We start from the raw sequence: 17,177 nt of genomic DNA, 5'->3' as shown, positions 1-17,177 counted from the left end.
GAGTTAATAGATTATAACAGCATAGTATTTTAGCCTCGCTGTTTAGTGTTTGTACAAGTGTGTCAGGCTCTGCTTAACTTTAATCATAAATTATTTTAATGTGAGCCTGGAAAGGGACACAGCTTGCTTGAATTGTTCTCAAAACTTACTTTAAAATTCACACCTCCTTACAATGACTATTGTGTGGCCGCAGTTGCAGAAAAAGTTTAAACTCTTAGAGCGACATACATCTGTCCTCTGCAGGATATTTATATCCTTTATTCTTGCACCTCAAAAACAAACTGTATTAAAGAAAGAAGACTAGCCAAACTAAATTTCCAGTGGTTCAAATATGGCAAATCATTTCTTTTAATCAGAAAAGTTAGGCAAATAATGTGACTTGAAACTTCACTGATGTAGACCTCCACGGAAACCAATACTGACTGGCTAAATCGCTGAAAATTTAAGGTATTTTTTTCATCATCTCTTCTCCTATCAAACTCAAAAATCAGCACATATTTTGGGTAATGAAGCAAAATGTAAATGTCTGTAAGAATTTATTATCATTCATAAATGTAGCCCCTACGAATATAAGCTTGTATGGATTCACTATATACACTCACAAGCCACTTTATTAGGCAAAACTATTGCAATCTGACACAACAGTGTTGCCTTAAATTCCACATTTATGCAAGTTCTGCATTTTCATCTTGTATTGATATTGTCAAAAGTTAATAATTTTACATTGCTTATCACTGAGGTCATAGTGGGAGGTGGGAATTGAGTATTCCTAATATTTTGTCCACCCACACTGACACATATGAAGAGGGAAAACTATTAGGGACCTTTTTAAATGTAATGCAGTCCAGTGCAGGACTGCCATGATCCACTAAAACCTCGATAATAAACATAAAGTAGAATCATCACCTTGTTGAGATCGGCAACAAAAACTGACAACGTAGTAGCTTATGGTAGCGCCGCTGGATGGCATGAGATATTACATTTAAAGCTAATAAAGTGGCTGCTCTTGTATCCAAACTTTCATGTGATGAGACTACATTTATAAATGACTTAAGAAACTCTTTTAAGAATTCAGGATTTGTTCCTTTTTGCAATATATTCACAGTACATTCTGCACTTCTTCTCGACCTAATTTACTATTTTTTGACAATATGTGACAATTCAATTCAAAATTTTGGCACATATCACCAACATAACTCATCAGAGTGACTGATGAACCTTCTACTGATGACTTCCTGTCAAAACCTGGCACTGAATTTACCCATGATGCGGCTCAACTGAGAAATTCCACTTCATTATGCGAGTACAAGCCAAAAACAATATAGCCTTGAGCACAGGCCTCAAGCAGAAAAGAGGAGCAGGCAACGTGGGTCTTGTAAGCTCATTCTTTGCAGCAGGATTACGTTTCAAACACTTGACAACATCAATGGAGACAGTTTTTCACACAGCTCCCGTTCCTTCTCTTACTACTGCTGTCCTTACCTGACAATGGGATTTCCATATAAGCACACAGCAAAGACTGAAAGGAAAGGTCAATACAGTATCGAATAAAGTCAACTATACACATTCACATAGTGCTGCACCAGATCTCCTCCATCCCTCATGCACAGATATCACCTCAACCAGAGCCTTGATCCTGGTGAGGTGAGAACACAAAGGGTGTCGAGTCTGAATGGGATTTGCGTCTAATTGGATAGAAAGAACTAGACTAACAAGACAGAAAGACAGCAGTAGTGGGGTTGACACCTCCGGCCTCTTCATCAGGATGAGATTACCGAGCGGATGCATACTCGTGAGCGTGCACACGCTTCCATCTTTAGCAACATATCGTTACAGAAACAGCCATGGTGGTGAGGAGCGGTGAGCCTCTACAGGTGGACAGAAAAACAGACACCAATTTGGAGCTGGAAACCGAGTTGGATACATATCAGATAAGAAGAGGTGACGCACTGCAGAGAAAGCATCATACACGGCTGATCAGCTGTATGTGGGAGACTTGAACCATCGTACTGTGAGCTGAACACACCTGGCTTTTCTTCCTTCTGATGTTTGATCATTCTGAGCAAATACAGTAGATTTCAGTCTACATTAATGGTGCATATTTAGAGATGCAAAACTGAGTAAGATTAAGAAATGTTTTCTCTATATCCTTTTTTTTCTGTCCTATCTATCTATCTATCTATCTATCTATCTATCTATCTATCTATCTATCTATCTATCTATCTATCTATCTATCTATCTATCTATCTATCTATCTATCTATCTATCTATCTATCTATCTATCTATCTATCTATCTATCTATCTATCTATCTATCTATCTATCTATCTAATTGATTTTCTATTTGACCTTGTATTTCTCTTGTTTTCTGAGCATCTAGCAAAAGAATTTCCTTTGGGATTAATAGCATTTTAACTTATTTTGTCTCTCGTCTTATCCACTGGTAATGTGAATGTGATGTCTGAATTAGGACTGCTTTTTAACAACAGTCCTCGAGAGCTTCAGAAATGTTTTTTCTAGGGCTACGACTACCTTTTATTGTTTTTTAATTAACAGCGGTGAAACAATGAGATGTTGAATGAAGTGGCAAATGAAATGAGTACATTTCTCTGTGGCCTGTTACTGTATTGGTTTGGCTCAATCTCAGTGTTGTCACCATCACAGTGGCAGCAGGCAGATGTGGTCAAAAAGCTCTGATAAAACAGCTGTGCTCTGCACAACCAGAAGTAGACACAACTTGCAACTAGCTGGTGAACATAGTGGAGCATGTAGCTGCTAAATCTTTCGCTCAAGCATATGAAAAAAAAGTCCTAAAACAAGGCTGATTCCTCAACTGTATGGCAAAATGGTCACTGCAACTACGTTAAAAAGTGATATTGCATCAGTGCTGTGTGGTAAGATGTTCCACTTCATCCAAGTACTCAAAAGCATTGTGTAAGTGTAATTATTATTGATTAAGTTTCAAATTTGGTTAGTCCACTAAAGGTCAAACACAACAACAAATGCTTTGTGTCAGTTACTAGACCCTCAAGGAATGATTTTCAAGTGTTTATTCAGCTTCACAAGTACTTAAGTAATTGATTTTCACATGATAACTTGAAAAATTATTTGATCTTCAAATTTCCTCCTGATTAAGCCTGATCATTGACTAATCGATTCATTGACTAATTGTTTCAGGACTCATTTTGTCTGATTGTTGTGCTGCAGAACAAAGCTTTCAGTGCACCCTCGGGTGGTCTGCTAATGAGCTGCCATTAGCACCTACGTTAATCAGATCATTATCCATGCTACTGCCTTGCACCGCCACGCTCAGTTTGTTCTTACCTTTCAGTGTCGTTGGACAGGAATAGTCGCTTTACATGTGTGTGTGTGCATCAGCGTGTTGTAAATACATCTCAGCAGGTTCAGGTCTGTCTGGAGCAGGCAGGAGTGACCCAGCAAATCTCATTCAGACACAAGTATTGCTGCTGACATGTGACCTTTTGCTAGACGGAGTGGTTACCGGGCCGATCCTGGAACCAGCCTGGAGTCCCGTCTGTTGTGATGATGTAAGATTCAGGCCTGCTCCTCTGTGAGAGCTCATGCATGATTTGTCATCTTTACAGTCATCATAATGATTATCAATACTAGCACTTGTGTCTTTTTTCATCCAGCCTTAATTGTTTTCTAACAGTTTATAGCATGTAGGAGTTTTTTTTTTTCACTGTGTCTTTGCACTCCCTCCTTCATTTACATGATTGGGTTGTTAAAGTAAGCGGGGAAAGGAAATGCATTTGTTTTAGTGAAGAGCTTTCAGCAGCTGTCTTGAGGGAGCAGCGTTAAGAGGTAAAATATTTGTGCGTGCATTCGACAGGCAGAGTGAGTCCACGCCTCACTCGCTTTTTTTTGTAATTTTCACATCTTAACCTTAATGCCACAGTTCAATCATGTAGCCTTTGGGTGGCTCTGAGGCCTGACAGAGATTAAAGAATAGCAGGATGAGGTGAAGCACCTTCACTTTGCTCAATCTCTCTCCAGAGCCTGCAAAGCTGAGTTTGTATTTGCAGTGAATTGGAGTGATTGACTGCAGAAATCTTCAGGACGAAGATAGAACAGCAGGAGTAAATAGACTAATAGGGGGAAAATTTGTCAGAACGGTGTGTGTACACGTGTTTATACTCATATTCAAAAAGCATGTATTTGTGTGTTGGTTCAGCACACTGCAGGGTACAGAGGCAGTTAAATAACACTGGACCAAAGCACAGTCGATGTGGATGCTCTGTTCTTTGTTTTTCAGCTACCACTTTTGCTCGGTTGTGGTAACACAGACAGTGTTACATAATGCAACATTTGTTATGATACCTACCATTTGGTATATGTATTATGTTGTCTCTGCTTTTTCTTTTGTCTTGCTGCTGCTTTTTTTTCTCTGATTGTCTCAGTTGGTGGGATTGCCGTAGTATTTTGTACACTCTCAGGTTCACCAGACGATGTAACCTCTTGAGTTTGGTGACATTTCCTCTGGTGCTACCAGCAGGTCAAAGTTTGAATTTCTCCCCTCATTTTACCACAAAGGTTGCTGACCTTAACAACAATCCTCAACTGCTTGTTATTAGTTTAGTTTGTTTAGCTTGTTCATCTCAAAGTGAAAACAATGTCATCTAAACAGTAAAAAAAAGTAATTACACGAGTAGTCTCAACTTTAAGTCAATATTTTGTAGATGTACTTTTGGCTGCAATTACAGAATTAAGCCTGTGTCAGATCTTAAGTCTCACCTTAGCACATCTGGACTCTTTAGTTTTATCCCATTCTTGTGACAGGTTGTACGGGGTCCAAGTCTAGCAACAAAATCTCAGTTGGATTGAGGCCTGGTATCTGTCTTGGTCACTCTAAAACATTCACGTCGTTGTCTTTAAACCATTTCTGTGCAGCTTCAACTGTTTACTTCAGGTCATGGTCTTGCTGGAAAACAAATCTCCCAAGTTGCAGTTCTCTTGCAGACTGCATCAGGTTGTGCTCCAGGATTTGCGTATAATTTGCTGCATTCATTCTACCCTCTAGCTTTACAAGCCGTCCAGAGCCTTCTGCTGAGAAGCACCAGCACATCATGATGCTGCCACCTCCATGCTACATGGTGCAAATAGTGCATTTGTGAAGATATACAGTGTTTGTTGTCCACCAAACACAACATCTAGTCTGATGGCCAAAAAGCTCAATTTTGGACTACTTAGCCCCCCCAAAAAACTTCTTTTAATTGACTTCAGAGTCTCCCACATGCCTTCTGGCAAACTCTTGAGATTTAAACTTTGCCTTTGCTACTCCCATAATGCTTTGACTGGTGAAGAACAGACAACAGTTGTTATCTGCACAGTTTCTTCTATCTCAGCTGTTAAGTTGAGATAATTCCTTCAGAGGAGTCATAGGTGTCTTGGTGGCCTTCCTCACTAGTCTGTTTCTTGCACAGTCACTCAGTTTTTGAAGACAACCTGCTCTTGGCTGATCTACCCATGTGCAATATTACTTCCATTCCCTATTAGTGAATTTGACTGTACTCCAAGGAATATCAGTCTTTTGAAAATTTTCTTGTGTCCATCCTCTGACTTATGCTTTTCAATTACCTTTTCTCAGAGTTGCTTGGAGTGTTCTTTTGTCTTCATGGTGTAGTTATAACCAAGAGTACCGGTTCACCTGACTGCACCTTTAAGTCACAGGTGTCTTTATACTACAATCACTTGAGTGTGTGACTTCTTGCACTAATTGGCTGCACCTACGTTAATTTTTGCAACATCTTGTTCTAACATCTAAGGGGAGTGAATACTTTTATAGGCACTGTATATTCTATCAGGACAACATAACAGGTTTTGACAAATACAACAGCAAATGCTCAACATTTTGTTAAGTTTTTGGGACTTTTTTGACTGCATTCTGTGCATGCTGATATCAAATATAACTTTTTGACAGACACTGTGCAAAGCTGGTAAGTAGGTGGGAAGGTGGCAGTTCTTTTGTCAAAAAAACCAACATGGCAGGTGGCGGGTCACTTCAGATATAGTTACCGCATAACTTGTACTTGCTTTCCTTACTTTTACCTACCAGAGAGACTTGTTCCAAGACTGTCAGCAGAAGTGACAAACATCTCTGGCAGGCTTGTGCTGAGCAGTAAACACAGTGATTGCATTTCTGTCTGCTGTTTTTCCCTCCTTAGCTGAATATTTTCCCACTAATGAGGACACAACGTAGAGATTACAACTCGCAGACCCTGTTTGAGCTGTTTTCACTGATCCTTAACATTTTTAAACTAGGTGTAAAAGACTGAAGAGCTTCCAGAGACACTGTGTACTTAATTTATGTGGATTTTTACACTTAGCTCTCTTGTTCTCTCTCTCAGGTGAAAGCCCTCACCCTGTTTGTAACCCATTATCCTCCTCTGTGTGAGCTGGAGCGAGTGTATCCTGAACATGTGTCTAACTACCACATGGCTTTCTTACTCAATGAACCCGACATCTCTACTGGCACTGATGGTGAGTGTGCTTATGAAAATGTTCCCATACAAATTACAGATTCACTGTTGTCTTGCAGATAAATTCAGAACATTCTTACAATAATCAATCAATTTTTAAATCACTTGGTAGTTTGTTGACATTTGAATATATATACTTGTGCATACTACCAGATGAAGAAATTCAACCAGAGTTCATCACCTTCCTCTACCAGTTGACTGAAGGAGCTGCAGGACGGAGCTACGGACTCAATGTTGCCCGACTGGCCGACATCCCAGATTCAATACTACACATTGCTGCTCGCAAAGCCCGAGAGCTGGAGAACATGGTCAATGCCAGGAGGTACTGCCAACACACATGCTCACTCTGACCATTTTTAAAACGGAGTATTTTACTCATGAAGACAAGTTTACTAGTCATAAGGACTGTAAATATATTTGTATAGTGTCTGTTGAAGCTCTGGAATAGTTTTTCAAAGTCTGGGAAAACTGCTCGGATGATTTATTCAGTTTTATCTTCGTCTGATCTTAGAGACTAAAAACAATACAGTAGAAAACCTCCTTTACTAACTTTTGTTAAGTTTAGGTGTCAGACTGAAGAAGCTGCTGCTGTTTGTGTCAGTGAGACAACAAATCCAGAGCAGATCCACAAATGTCTAGGCTCATCAGACACCAAATCACTGTACAGCAATTTGTCATTCTGACACAGAATTATTACACAAGCATACAACTCTGGAACGTCACAGTTGGTGATGATCGGGAGGTAGCGGTAGAAAAATGTCTTTCATGTTACAAAACATGAATTTAATTAGTCAATGCAATGGTTTTCTGAAATATTCTCAAACTATGGCAAAAATTGAGCCTGGTTTGACTATATTCACAGATAATCTCATGTTGTAGGATGAATGGGCTGGAATTGCAAAGCTCAAGTCAGACATTCTAGTTGCATTGTGGGAAATGTACGATCTAATGTTTTTGGAGTTTGATCCATATTCAGGGCTGAAAAATTAAGATTTCTCAGTTTCTTTTGCCATTTTACAAAATCTAAGTCTCATATCTGCCCCACCTTTATGGGAGTGTGATATTATATCACTGGGGTGCTCTATCGATCCTCCCAGGAATCACAAAATGTCCTGTCGTTGATTTTGGAGAGTTTCTTAAGTATTATGAGGCGCAAATGGACCCTGAGAGCTGAAAACTTTGAGTCGGATGTGTGCCACTTAACTCACAGAAGCTCCCCTGACACTAAACTGAATGTTTTTCTAAGCTTTACCACTCAAATAAACTTGATTTCATACCTGGGCTGACATGCCTGACCCAGAAAATGTACCAGTATTCCTGCAGAACCAGAGTGGAAGCAGATTAATTGAGAAGCTTAGACTTTGTCATCTGGTGACATGAAGGACTTTCACAGAGAGTGAGAGAGGCACCAACAAGCAACTTCATGGTAGGAAGATATTTGGCTTGAAACTCTTCCAGTGCTGCAAAAAAGACAGAAAAAAACAGAGTTCGGTTTACTTTAAAAATGCTCCGGTGTCAACTTTATCTTAGATGTTTATAAAGACTTTTTTGATTTTTCAAATGGATGCAGCAATGACCTCATGTTCTCCATCAAACACTAAAAAAATACTTTTACTTAGCAGTTTTTGTGGCAGAATTTTGCTTTAGCACCAACAGGGTAGGTTTTTATCATCATTTTTGTTTAAAGTTTTTAAATTTATTTCCAAATCTGGTTGCTAACTAAAATATTTTTAATTGGTATTTGCTGAAAATGTTGATTAAAATGAAATGAAGATGTTTGTACTGCTCTTGTCTGAATTTTACCATGATTAAGTCTAAGTGAAATCTCATTTTCCTTTGAATATATTTTTCCAAGTAAGGCGCAATAACACACAAGTATGGACAGGTAAGGAAAATGCATATCTTTTAATGCTGATGCTGAAAGGTTATCTATTAGGATGAACCAGACACTACTGGGCAGAAACACTTGGCTTATGATTGAGTTAAGAGGTGGAAATACGGCTAACTCCACTGTCAAAGTGTCAGTCTATTGCATTTTCTGGTAATGCAGTCTTCTGTCTCTGTAAATCTATAACACGGCATCTCGTTGCTCTGTAACAGACAGACTGCTGGGAGCTGAGTGCTGCTTAGTTTCTTCTAACGTAATCCTAACCATATGAAATATCTGTCAGTGCACACATACACAGAGCCATACGTCTCTGTCAGAGTAATCCTCCCTATATGAAATGTTTGTCCTCTGTTGGAGCAAAGTCATGCAGTGCACAATAATCGTGCACACAGGGGTTGAGCTGCTGATCCGAGGTTAAGAACATGGAATTTATTGTACTCTCACACAGCTGTGTGTGAGAGTACAGTAAGTTTAGGCTCGACACATCCGGGTTATGCGAGGGCACATACCACTTTCATGTTCAACATTTTACTCTTTGTCTGTGTCTCTCTAGGAAAAGTAAGAAACTCCTCTCAGATGTTTGGAGCATCTCTGACAGATCGACCCTCATTGACTGGCTGCAGTCAAACTCTTGACTTTTCTCGCACCATCAGCACATACAGATGAAGAAAACAATCCAGTTTTCAGCAAAAAAACTGAGCATGCTCAGAGAGGAATATACACAAAAACATGTTTCACCAATGGAGGAGGTTGATGCAGCACTTTTAGCTACTGTGTGAAAAGGATTTTACTCACTCAGGCTCTGGTTCTTACCATCATGTGTACTGTAACCCAACTGTCATAACATCAGTTAATACCAACTGATCAGGTTTTTGGTGATTAAATAAAGAAAAAAGTCAGACTTGTCACAACTGTGTCTGTTTGACCTTCTAAGAGTTACTCAGTATTGTGCTGCTATAACAGTGTGGACAAAAGATTGAAATCAATGCAGTAGAATCACCAATATTCTTTTCCTTTACAATGATTTTTCTTGTCAGCTTACAGCAATGATCCACAACATTAAAACCACAGAGAGGTGAAGTGAGTAACACTAATAACAGTTACAGTACAACGTTCTTCTGGGAAACTTTGCGTCGTGCAGTGGCTTTCCCAGCAGGACAATGTGTCCCACCTTACTACAAAAAACTGCTCCTGATCCACTCGAGGAACACGGCCAAAGTCCAAAGTGTTCCAAACTCCCCGAATCTGGTCGAGCATCTGTGGGATGCACCGGACCCACAGGACCCAAAGGATCTGCTGAAATGCCGGACACCACCAGACAGCCTTAGAAGTTGCACTCCAAAGAGTCAGAGTTGTTTTGGCCACCAAAGACGGACCTAAAAAAATATAATGCAGGTGGTTTTAATAAGTGGTAGGTCAGTGTATGGTGCCTACATAACCAAAGATGCGATTTGAGCAGTAGGCTCAGAGATCTGCTGGGTTATGGTAGGACTAATGTAGCCTTGGGCCTCTAAACTAAAGCACAGATGAGAAGTGGGCTGCAGAGCTCTGGTAAGGTCACTTCTTTATTACGCCACACTGACAGATTTTTTTTCAAACTTTCTGTCTTCACTTCCAGCCAATGCTGACTTAAATTACATCACTTAATGCAGTTTATCAGACTCTGCAGCTCCCCCTGGAGCTTCACAAGGCTTCATACAAGTTGATGCTATGCTGCTCCATAAGATCTGTGAACTTACTTTGGTATAAATTCAGTTTCCTCAGATGCAGGATTCTCTTTGTTGTGCAGAAAGCGTGAAGGAAACAGAATCTGACTCCAGGAGACAGTAAACTTTTGACTCATACCTAGTTTTGTCAAAGTTTAAAAGGCTATTACCTTTTCATGATTTCTTTATCTATTAGTGTATGCATTAATGTGTTCTGATTAATAATGCAGAAACAAATCAGAATATTTCCCACTGAGAAAAACTGCATTAGGCATCTCCATGGCTCTCTCACTCACTCTCACACACAACCAACTCACGCTCCGCCTTTAATTCCGCCAACTCCAAGATCAGTGCGCATCACTGGAGAGAGAGAAAGATATAGAGACCTAGTGGGAGAGAGCGCTTGTGTGCGAGAGAGAGTTAACCACTGTCAAAGCCGATTACAGCGCGTCCGGTCTGATTCTTTCACTGTCCGTCCACTTGAGGGTTCTCCTCTCTGTGCGCCACACGCCTCTCGCTTTCGGCGGCTTTTACTGGCTGTTTACTTTATAGAAGCGCAGCATGGATTGATTCTAGTACATGTGGCACTTGGGCATCTTCACTATGAGTTCCTCTGCAGGAGCGCCTCGGTCAGCGGGGCAACTTTTCCTTGCGCCCCGGCGCCGCTGAGCCGCGCTTCTCTCGGTGGGAAAGTTTACTCACAAACCCACGGCGAACATGGGCTTGCGGTGAAAGTTCCGGTTGTCCCACTTTGTTCTCTCTCCAGAATCGTCGGGCAAAATGCAGAAGAGCGTCCGCTACAACGAAGGGCATGCGCTGTTTCTGTCGGCTGTCGCGCGTAAAGAGGGAACCAAGCGCGGCTACTTGTGCAAGAAGGCGGCGGAGAACAGCAGATGGCACGAGAAGTTCTTCGCCCTCTACCAGAATATACTATTCTACTTCGAGAACGAGCAAAGCGCGCGACCTGCTGGGATTTACCTGTTGGAAGGATGCACCTGCGAGCGCGCACCAGCGCCCAAGATGTCCACAACTGGGAAGGAGGCGCTGGAGAAACAGGTGAGAGGATCACTGAACCCAGCTGTAAATGGTCAAGTTCACGTGTTTAATAAAATCTGACACAATTTTCCAGAACCTGCACACATCCCACTGACGTCATTGACACCAATTAGTGCAGCTTATTGATATGGAGAAAAAAAATCAAGAGCAACATTTCTGGCCTTTGGTTTCAAACGAGGTTTCTACTGATTATTGCTCCTTAATTGTACTTTTTATGATAAAAACTTGAAATTGTTTCTTGACTCGAACTGACGACCAGGCAAATGCAGAATCAGACTAAAATCGCTGCAGCAGCTCAGCCTCTCTGCTCCCTGCAGCTTAAAAAAAAAACCCTGCAGTGTCTACAGCCCCAAGTGCATCCTCCCAGAGCAGCTCATCCCCTATGGATGAGCGAATAGGAGCAGGCTGGCAGCAGAGAGAGCAGCGGTCTTTACCCAAGTAAAAACAAAAAGATACCTTTTAGCTGTCACATATTTTTTTCTTTCTTTCACTTTCTAGCAGTTTTTTTCTCTCTTTACATTACATTTGCTTGCTACAGCCACAGACTTGGTCATAATTAGTTACTAACACCACCTTATGTAGTTTAATCAAAGCTGAAATTCCTTCATAGCTTAAAATCAAATTCATTTTGAGTCAGACATTAAGAGGCACTTGAGTCGGTGCAGCAACAGGTTCTTTTTTTAACCCCATGAATGCTGTAAAGCTGTTTTTACTCTATACTTGGATGTTTTTTTTTCTACAGCTGATGAAACATTCATCCACATGATGCCACTTTTTGTTGCATCATCTAATGAAAATATTCAACATGTCTTCATTTCTTCGTACATGCTGCAGTATATGTAGCTGCAATGGAAACCTCAGGACTGTTGCTCTGTTCCCTCTCTGCAGTTTGGTGTTTAGGGTTTTGGTGTTTAGAAAAGACTAAAAACCCAGCTCCTCACTGAACACCTTAGCACTTGACAGACTACGGACTGCGGAAAAAAAAAATCCTATTACATCTGCACTGACTGTAGACACCACGGTCCTATTATCACACATGAGCTTGTTTTATGGCACTTATCCAGGTTGTTTTTCTCCTGACTTCCCTGATCTACTCTCAGATGTACGTGGCTTTGGATAAAAGCATCTTCTAAATGAAACTGTAGAATTTTAGGGTGAGTTTTCACCTGTGTTGCTGGGTAAAAGCCACACAATAACTTATACTACATTGCTTAGATACTGGGGTTTAAGCTGCACCTGTGGTTCAGTTTAAACCAGGTTAGTGTGTCCTGTGGAATTAGCTAAACTCCTCTAGGGGTCACTTTGCCAGAAACGAAATTTAAACCTGCTAAAGACATGCTTTAATTTAAATTTATATGAGAACAGATTTGTAATATTTTTAATCTTTGATCATATATGTTCAGTTGAAGGCAAAACTGTAAATATTGGCAACATTACATATTTGGTGTAATTACAACTAAATGGGTGACTCAAGTCTCGTTCGATGCCAGAAGCAGGATTACTGAAGATCTGATAAATAGAGCAGTGATTAGTCTAATTACTGTCTGCAAGAGTTCAGTCCAGTGACTGCAAGAAGAGCTTATGGTCAGTCTACTAGAAACTTTCTGTAACTTTATTGTAAGCTGATACTGAAGCATGCATCTGACAAATACCAACAGCAGCTGGTTGTAGTGTTTGAACTGAAGAAGCCTCTTGGATGAGAAGGATGAGAAGTCCAGGCTGAGAAACTTCTAGGATTAGTTGGAGTGATGATCAACTATCACAAATGCAAGTCACGCAAGTTTTCGGACAGAAAAGACATTAGGGAACGATGGTTTCTTCTTAATGTGATTCGCTGGTGAAACTAAACATATGTCAGGCCTAGTTTAGCATGCAGCTGTGTTTTAAAGCCCTTGTCCAGTTTGCCTCAAGAAAATCAAAACCACAGCTAAGTGACTGACAGAGCAACAGGTCCCTTTGTGAGTGGAACAAAACTAGAAAATAAAGCTCTTTGGATTTAAATGATTCATATTTATGCAACTTAGACTTGCAGTAACAATCCAGCTGCAGAGGGACTGAAAAGGTCTTTGTGACTTTAAAAGTGTGATGTGCAGGAGAATCTTTTGGGCATATCTGTTGTGACTGCGCTCTGAGATACTGCCTCAGCATTGTTGCTCCAACAATTAAGTAGATCTTGTTGCTAGGAAACATTTGAATTACCATGTGCACATGCATTTCATTGAGAAAAAAATCGAATGCACATGCTTTGGTCATGATGGTATCATCAGTCCTGTAGTCGTATCAGTGAGAGAATCGATCCTTGCTGCAGGGATGAAAGGTAGCCTAACCTCTGCTTCAGAAAAGAGAGAAAACTAAATATTTTCTGTTCTAGATCCTAGTTTTCATCTGGCCTCAGGGACTGTGATGTGTGTGCACAGGCTTCATGCCTGTGAAAATGTAGGGGGAGGGACACACTGGAGAGCTCTGACTTTTTTACAGTTTGTGAAAGTATTAAGGAGACAGTGAGTGGATGTACAATTATTCATGTGAGAGGTCAAAAATAGCAACCGTCACTCAGAAAATAATCATTGCCACAGACTCCCACCTACTTATGCAGTGGATGTCTGTCACTTTAAATACACAGTATGTGTAAAGACAAGTCATTCCAGATGTATGCATATAAAGTCAAGGCTATAGGATAAGCAGGGGATGGAGGAGTATCATTTTAATTTGCACATGAAGCAAGAATAGTATGTTTTATATGTGTTATGGTGTTGCTGCTATGGACACAAATCTTTCTTGTTGAGGGATAAATTTACATGTGCTACCAGTCTCCTCTGATGTTACAGAGCTCAGCAATTGTGATGTCTTATTTTATCCTCTTTTTTCCCGCGTTCACACTGGCTGTCTCACTCTCTCCCCTTCTTCTGTCTCACTCTCACACTACAGCTGTGGTGTTTAATTAGGGTTATTTTCAATCTGCCCTCAGCTGAAACCTTGTGTGCTGGTGTGTAACTGTTTAACCACGTAGCAATGCAGACGAGGAGGAATAAACCAAATAACGGTGACATTTTGTCTCACTCAGGAGGCCTTATGTGTGCTTCTTGTGTGGTTTAGTTGGTTAAGTCTGGATCAAAGAGAGTTCTGTCTGATCTTGGGTTTTATTCCTGGGTTTTGGTGGGATAAGGCGAGAGAAGGCCTTCCATGTTTCTATCAGTTGTTCTTTCCCTTTGCTGCTTGTCTGTGCAGTAGAGTGAGTCTGCCAGCAACCTGCAGTGTCACACCCCCACAGTGAGCCACAACGCAACCACACAAATAACACACAGCCACTGCCTCCCTCTCTTTCTGTTGTACTCGCAGATAGACACAAACCCCTCAAATAATTTGGAGAGCTTTCACACCAGTCTGAATGGTTTCCACAGTGACTGTGTGCGTACAAAGAAGCCGATGGATGTAGCTGTGTGTAACTGTCAAACCCCCCCCCCCCCCCCCCCCCCCCCCCATCATCAAGCATCTGGTCGGTCATTGATCCTGGAGAGGAACACAGTTCATCAGAGGCCTTGAACCAGAACCAGATGACCGTTACGTACAGTGGAGTCTGTTTCCAGGTCGTCACCCCATGTCAGATTTTGCTGAGCAACTTAAACGCCTGCTGGTGCTTCTCTTGAAAGGCCGTTAGAGAAACAAACGAGCCAATTAAAGCCTTTGTTGGACTTTATGGGTTCATAGGTTGGGAGCATCATCCAATTGTGCCAGAGCTGGGATCCAAATAAATAATGGAGGAATGAAATCAATGCAGCTAAAGAGGATCACTGAAGGGGTTTCTTCAGGGCAGATGTTTATTTCCCCTTGACTTCCTAGAAAGTAAATATGTTGACACTGCGGTGAAAAACACAATAATCAGAAAGTAAATTAGATAATCACAACATTAACAATTTATTTAAAATATATATATATATTCATTTCTAAAACTACTAGAAGAAAATACCTCCTTTTTTTCTTTTTTTTCATTTTTACTACAAGCTAATTCTGTCACCCTTAGGGAAAAAAACTGAAGTAAAGTAAATTGTAAAGATTTTTCTTTTGCATGTACTTTTGTACATATTCTCATTGTGACATATTTCTAGCCACCATTCTGGTATTACAAAAACATTTCACACTTCTGTTTATGGTTTAAAAACAAAGAAAAATTATTAAACTTGTGACAAAGTCTCAAAATCAACAAAATCAAAACCAGATATAATCAGTCAGTGAAGAGGAATCATATGATATGTTTGATTATGGCATTGTGTTTTCTAAAATGTTTTAGTTTTACTATTTTTTTTTGGTGACTTGTTTGGGATATTGGATTTTGCAACACACACATAAAGGAAACATTTTTGTTTTGGTTTTCCTTCAAGATATTGATGCTTATTATGTCCAAGTTTTATATTTTCAGTGTTGTTTTCGTAGACATCTTGACAGGCTGTTACTGGGACCGAAGCTTCCATCTGCTCTGAATGATGGAGATATCGCAGGTTAATTGAATGCCGTCTAATTTGTCTGCTTTAGTTTCAACAAAGTGTGTTTCTGTGGAGCTGCAGCCCACTTTCCCCCTTTCAGCAGACTCCTTCCTCATTAGACTTGTTGCAGGAAAAGTTGGGGTGCCACTTTAGAGCTGAAGTGTCAGTCTTAACTTCCTAAAGCGAGTGTGTATGTCTTTAAGTGTGTGTGTGTGTGTGTGTGTGTAATTAGTTCTCATTAGAAAGCTCCTCTGGCTCTAAACGCCTCTCTCAGAGTGCTGCGTTTTCACTGTTGCTTGCGCTAATTGGAATCAATTCTTCCTATATTCCCAGAGTCTGATCCGCTTTCCTCCTCAGGCTGCTCGTCATATTCCTCTTTGGTTTTTCTTTTTAAAGTGTAACCTTCAAAGCCATTATGGACCTCATTAAGGTCATAATTTAAAGCTGACATCTGTCTTTAAATTTGTCTCCTGTGTTTGAAATAAAGCACCAATCAAAGCGTGGTTGATGACGAGGGTGGGTTTTACTTTCAAGTAGGCACTCGTGGTACAACAACAACAACAGTGATCATGTTTCTGCTTCTTAGCTTCGACTCCCTCTCCCATGAAAAATGTTGTCTCCTAATGGTTAAATGAGTTTGAACCAAGAATATCTGCTTCTTTGAGAATAAGATAGAAAATCATTTTCAGAAGTTTGCTGATTTGCTTTACTTTAGAGAGTTTAATTAAAGGATTGATAGCGTTTTCAAGCCAGTCTGTCAAATATGAAGCTACAGCCAGGAGATAATTAGCTTAGCTTAGCATAAAGACTGGAGCTCGAAAGAACTGTTTCTTTGCGAAAAACATCTGGGGCCTATAGCTTTCCAGTGTCTTGCTAATATCATGGGCTTGCGGTGCAACTACATGCACAGAAAAGATGAACAAATGGACAGATCTTTAAAGGTGCTTGAAAATTTTGGAATTTTGAAGAGAGCCAATCAAGGTGGTTTCGCCTACTTTAGGCCAGGCTGCACCAATCAGTGGCTTTATTTCCACACATAATACACAGACATAGTATCTCTCTCATCAATTAACTCTTAAAAAGGTGAATAATTGTACTTCAACTATTTCTCTCAATCATTAGTCAAAAGTTAAATCCATTGTGGATGCAACACTGAACTGGTTCAATTGTACAGATTATTTTTCTACCAAAAGACATAATAACAGAATATTTTTCACCAAAATAACACAAATAAGATGCACTATTCTGATGAGCCTGACTTGTGCAGGGCTAAAATTGTTTATTAAATATCCCAGATACCCCGCTGCTGCAGGTTAGGCAGAGCAGATGTGTGATTCATACATAAAACAAACATCCTCGGGGTATAGGATTTGTATTTCTGAAGCAATATCTCCCTGGTATGCCTGCTCCTGAGCTGGTGTCGGGCTGTTCGTGGGGACTCCCTGGGTGATTGAAGCTCTCGGGGCATCAAGCCTCTGCATACTCCTCCGAGGTGTTATTGTTATTTTCAAGCTGCTCCCATCTATTTTCACAGTATTCACTTCTAC

General features: G+C 40.4%; 2 protein-coding genes across 5 annotated transcripts in view; both read left to right on the top strand.

Annotated features, from left to right (window-relative positions):
* Positions 1–9,298, top strand: part of msh3 (mutS homolog 3 (E. coli)) — a 50,556-nt gene extending 41,258 nt beyond the window's left edge. For both annotated transcript variants that reach the window (XM_023264448.3, XM_023264447.3), the window contains exons 22-24: positions 6,368–6,500; positions 6,653–6,821; positions 8,941–9,298. In XM_023264448.3, the coding sequence (XP_023120216.2) occupies positions 6,368–6,500; positions 6,653–6,821; positions 8,941–9,022 (384 nt within the window). In that variant the 3' untranslated portion in view covers positions 9,023–9,298. The remainder of the gene's footprint in view (positions 1–6,367; positions 6,501–6,652; positions 6,822–8,940) is intronic.
* Positions 9,299–10,439: 1,141 nt separating this feature from the next.
* rasgrf2b (Ras protein-specific guanine nucleotide-releasing factor 2b) overlaps positions 10,440–17,177 on the top strand; it is a 52,595-nt gene continuing 45,857 nt past the window's right edge. The window contains exon 1 of one of the 3 annotated variants that reach the window (XM_055011461.1): positions 10,440–11,149. In XM_055011461.1, the coding sequence (XP_054867436.1) occupies positions 10,874–11,149 (276 nt within the window). In that variant the 5' untranslated portion in view covers positions 10,440–10,873. The remainder of the gene's footprint in view (positions 11,150–17,177) is intronic. The other 2 variants (XM_055011460.1, XM_055011462.1) reach the window with 2 other exon arrangements.

The sequence above is a fragment of the Amphiprion ocellaris genome, chromosome 6 (assembly GCF_022539595.1).
Source record: "Amphiprion ocellaris isolate individual 3 ecotype Okinawa chromosome 6, ASM2253959v1, whole genome shotgun sequence".
Taxonomy (NCBI): Eukaryota; Metazoa; Chordata; class Actinopteri; family Pomacentridae; genus Amphiprion; species Amphiprion ocellaris.
The sequence above is the reverse complement of the archived record's forward strand: the minus strand, read 5'-3'. Positions and strand labels throughout refer to the sequence as shown.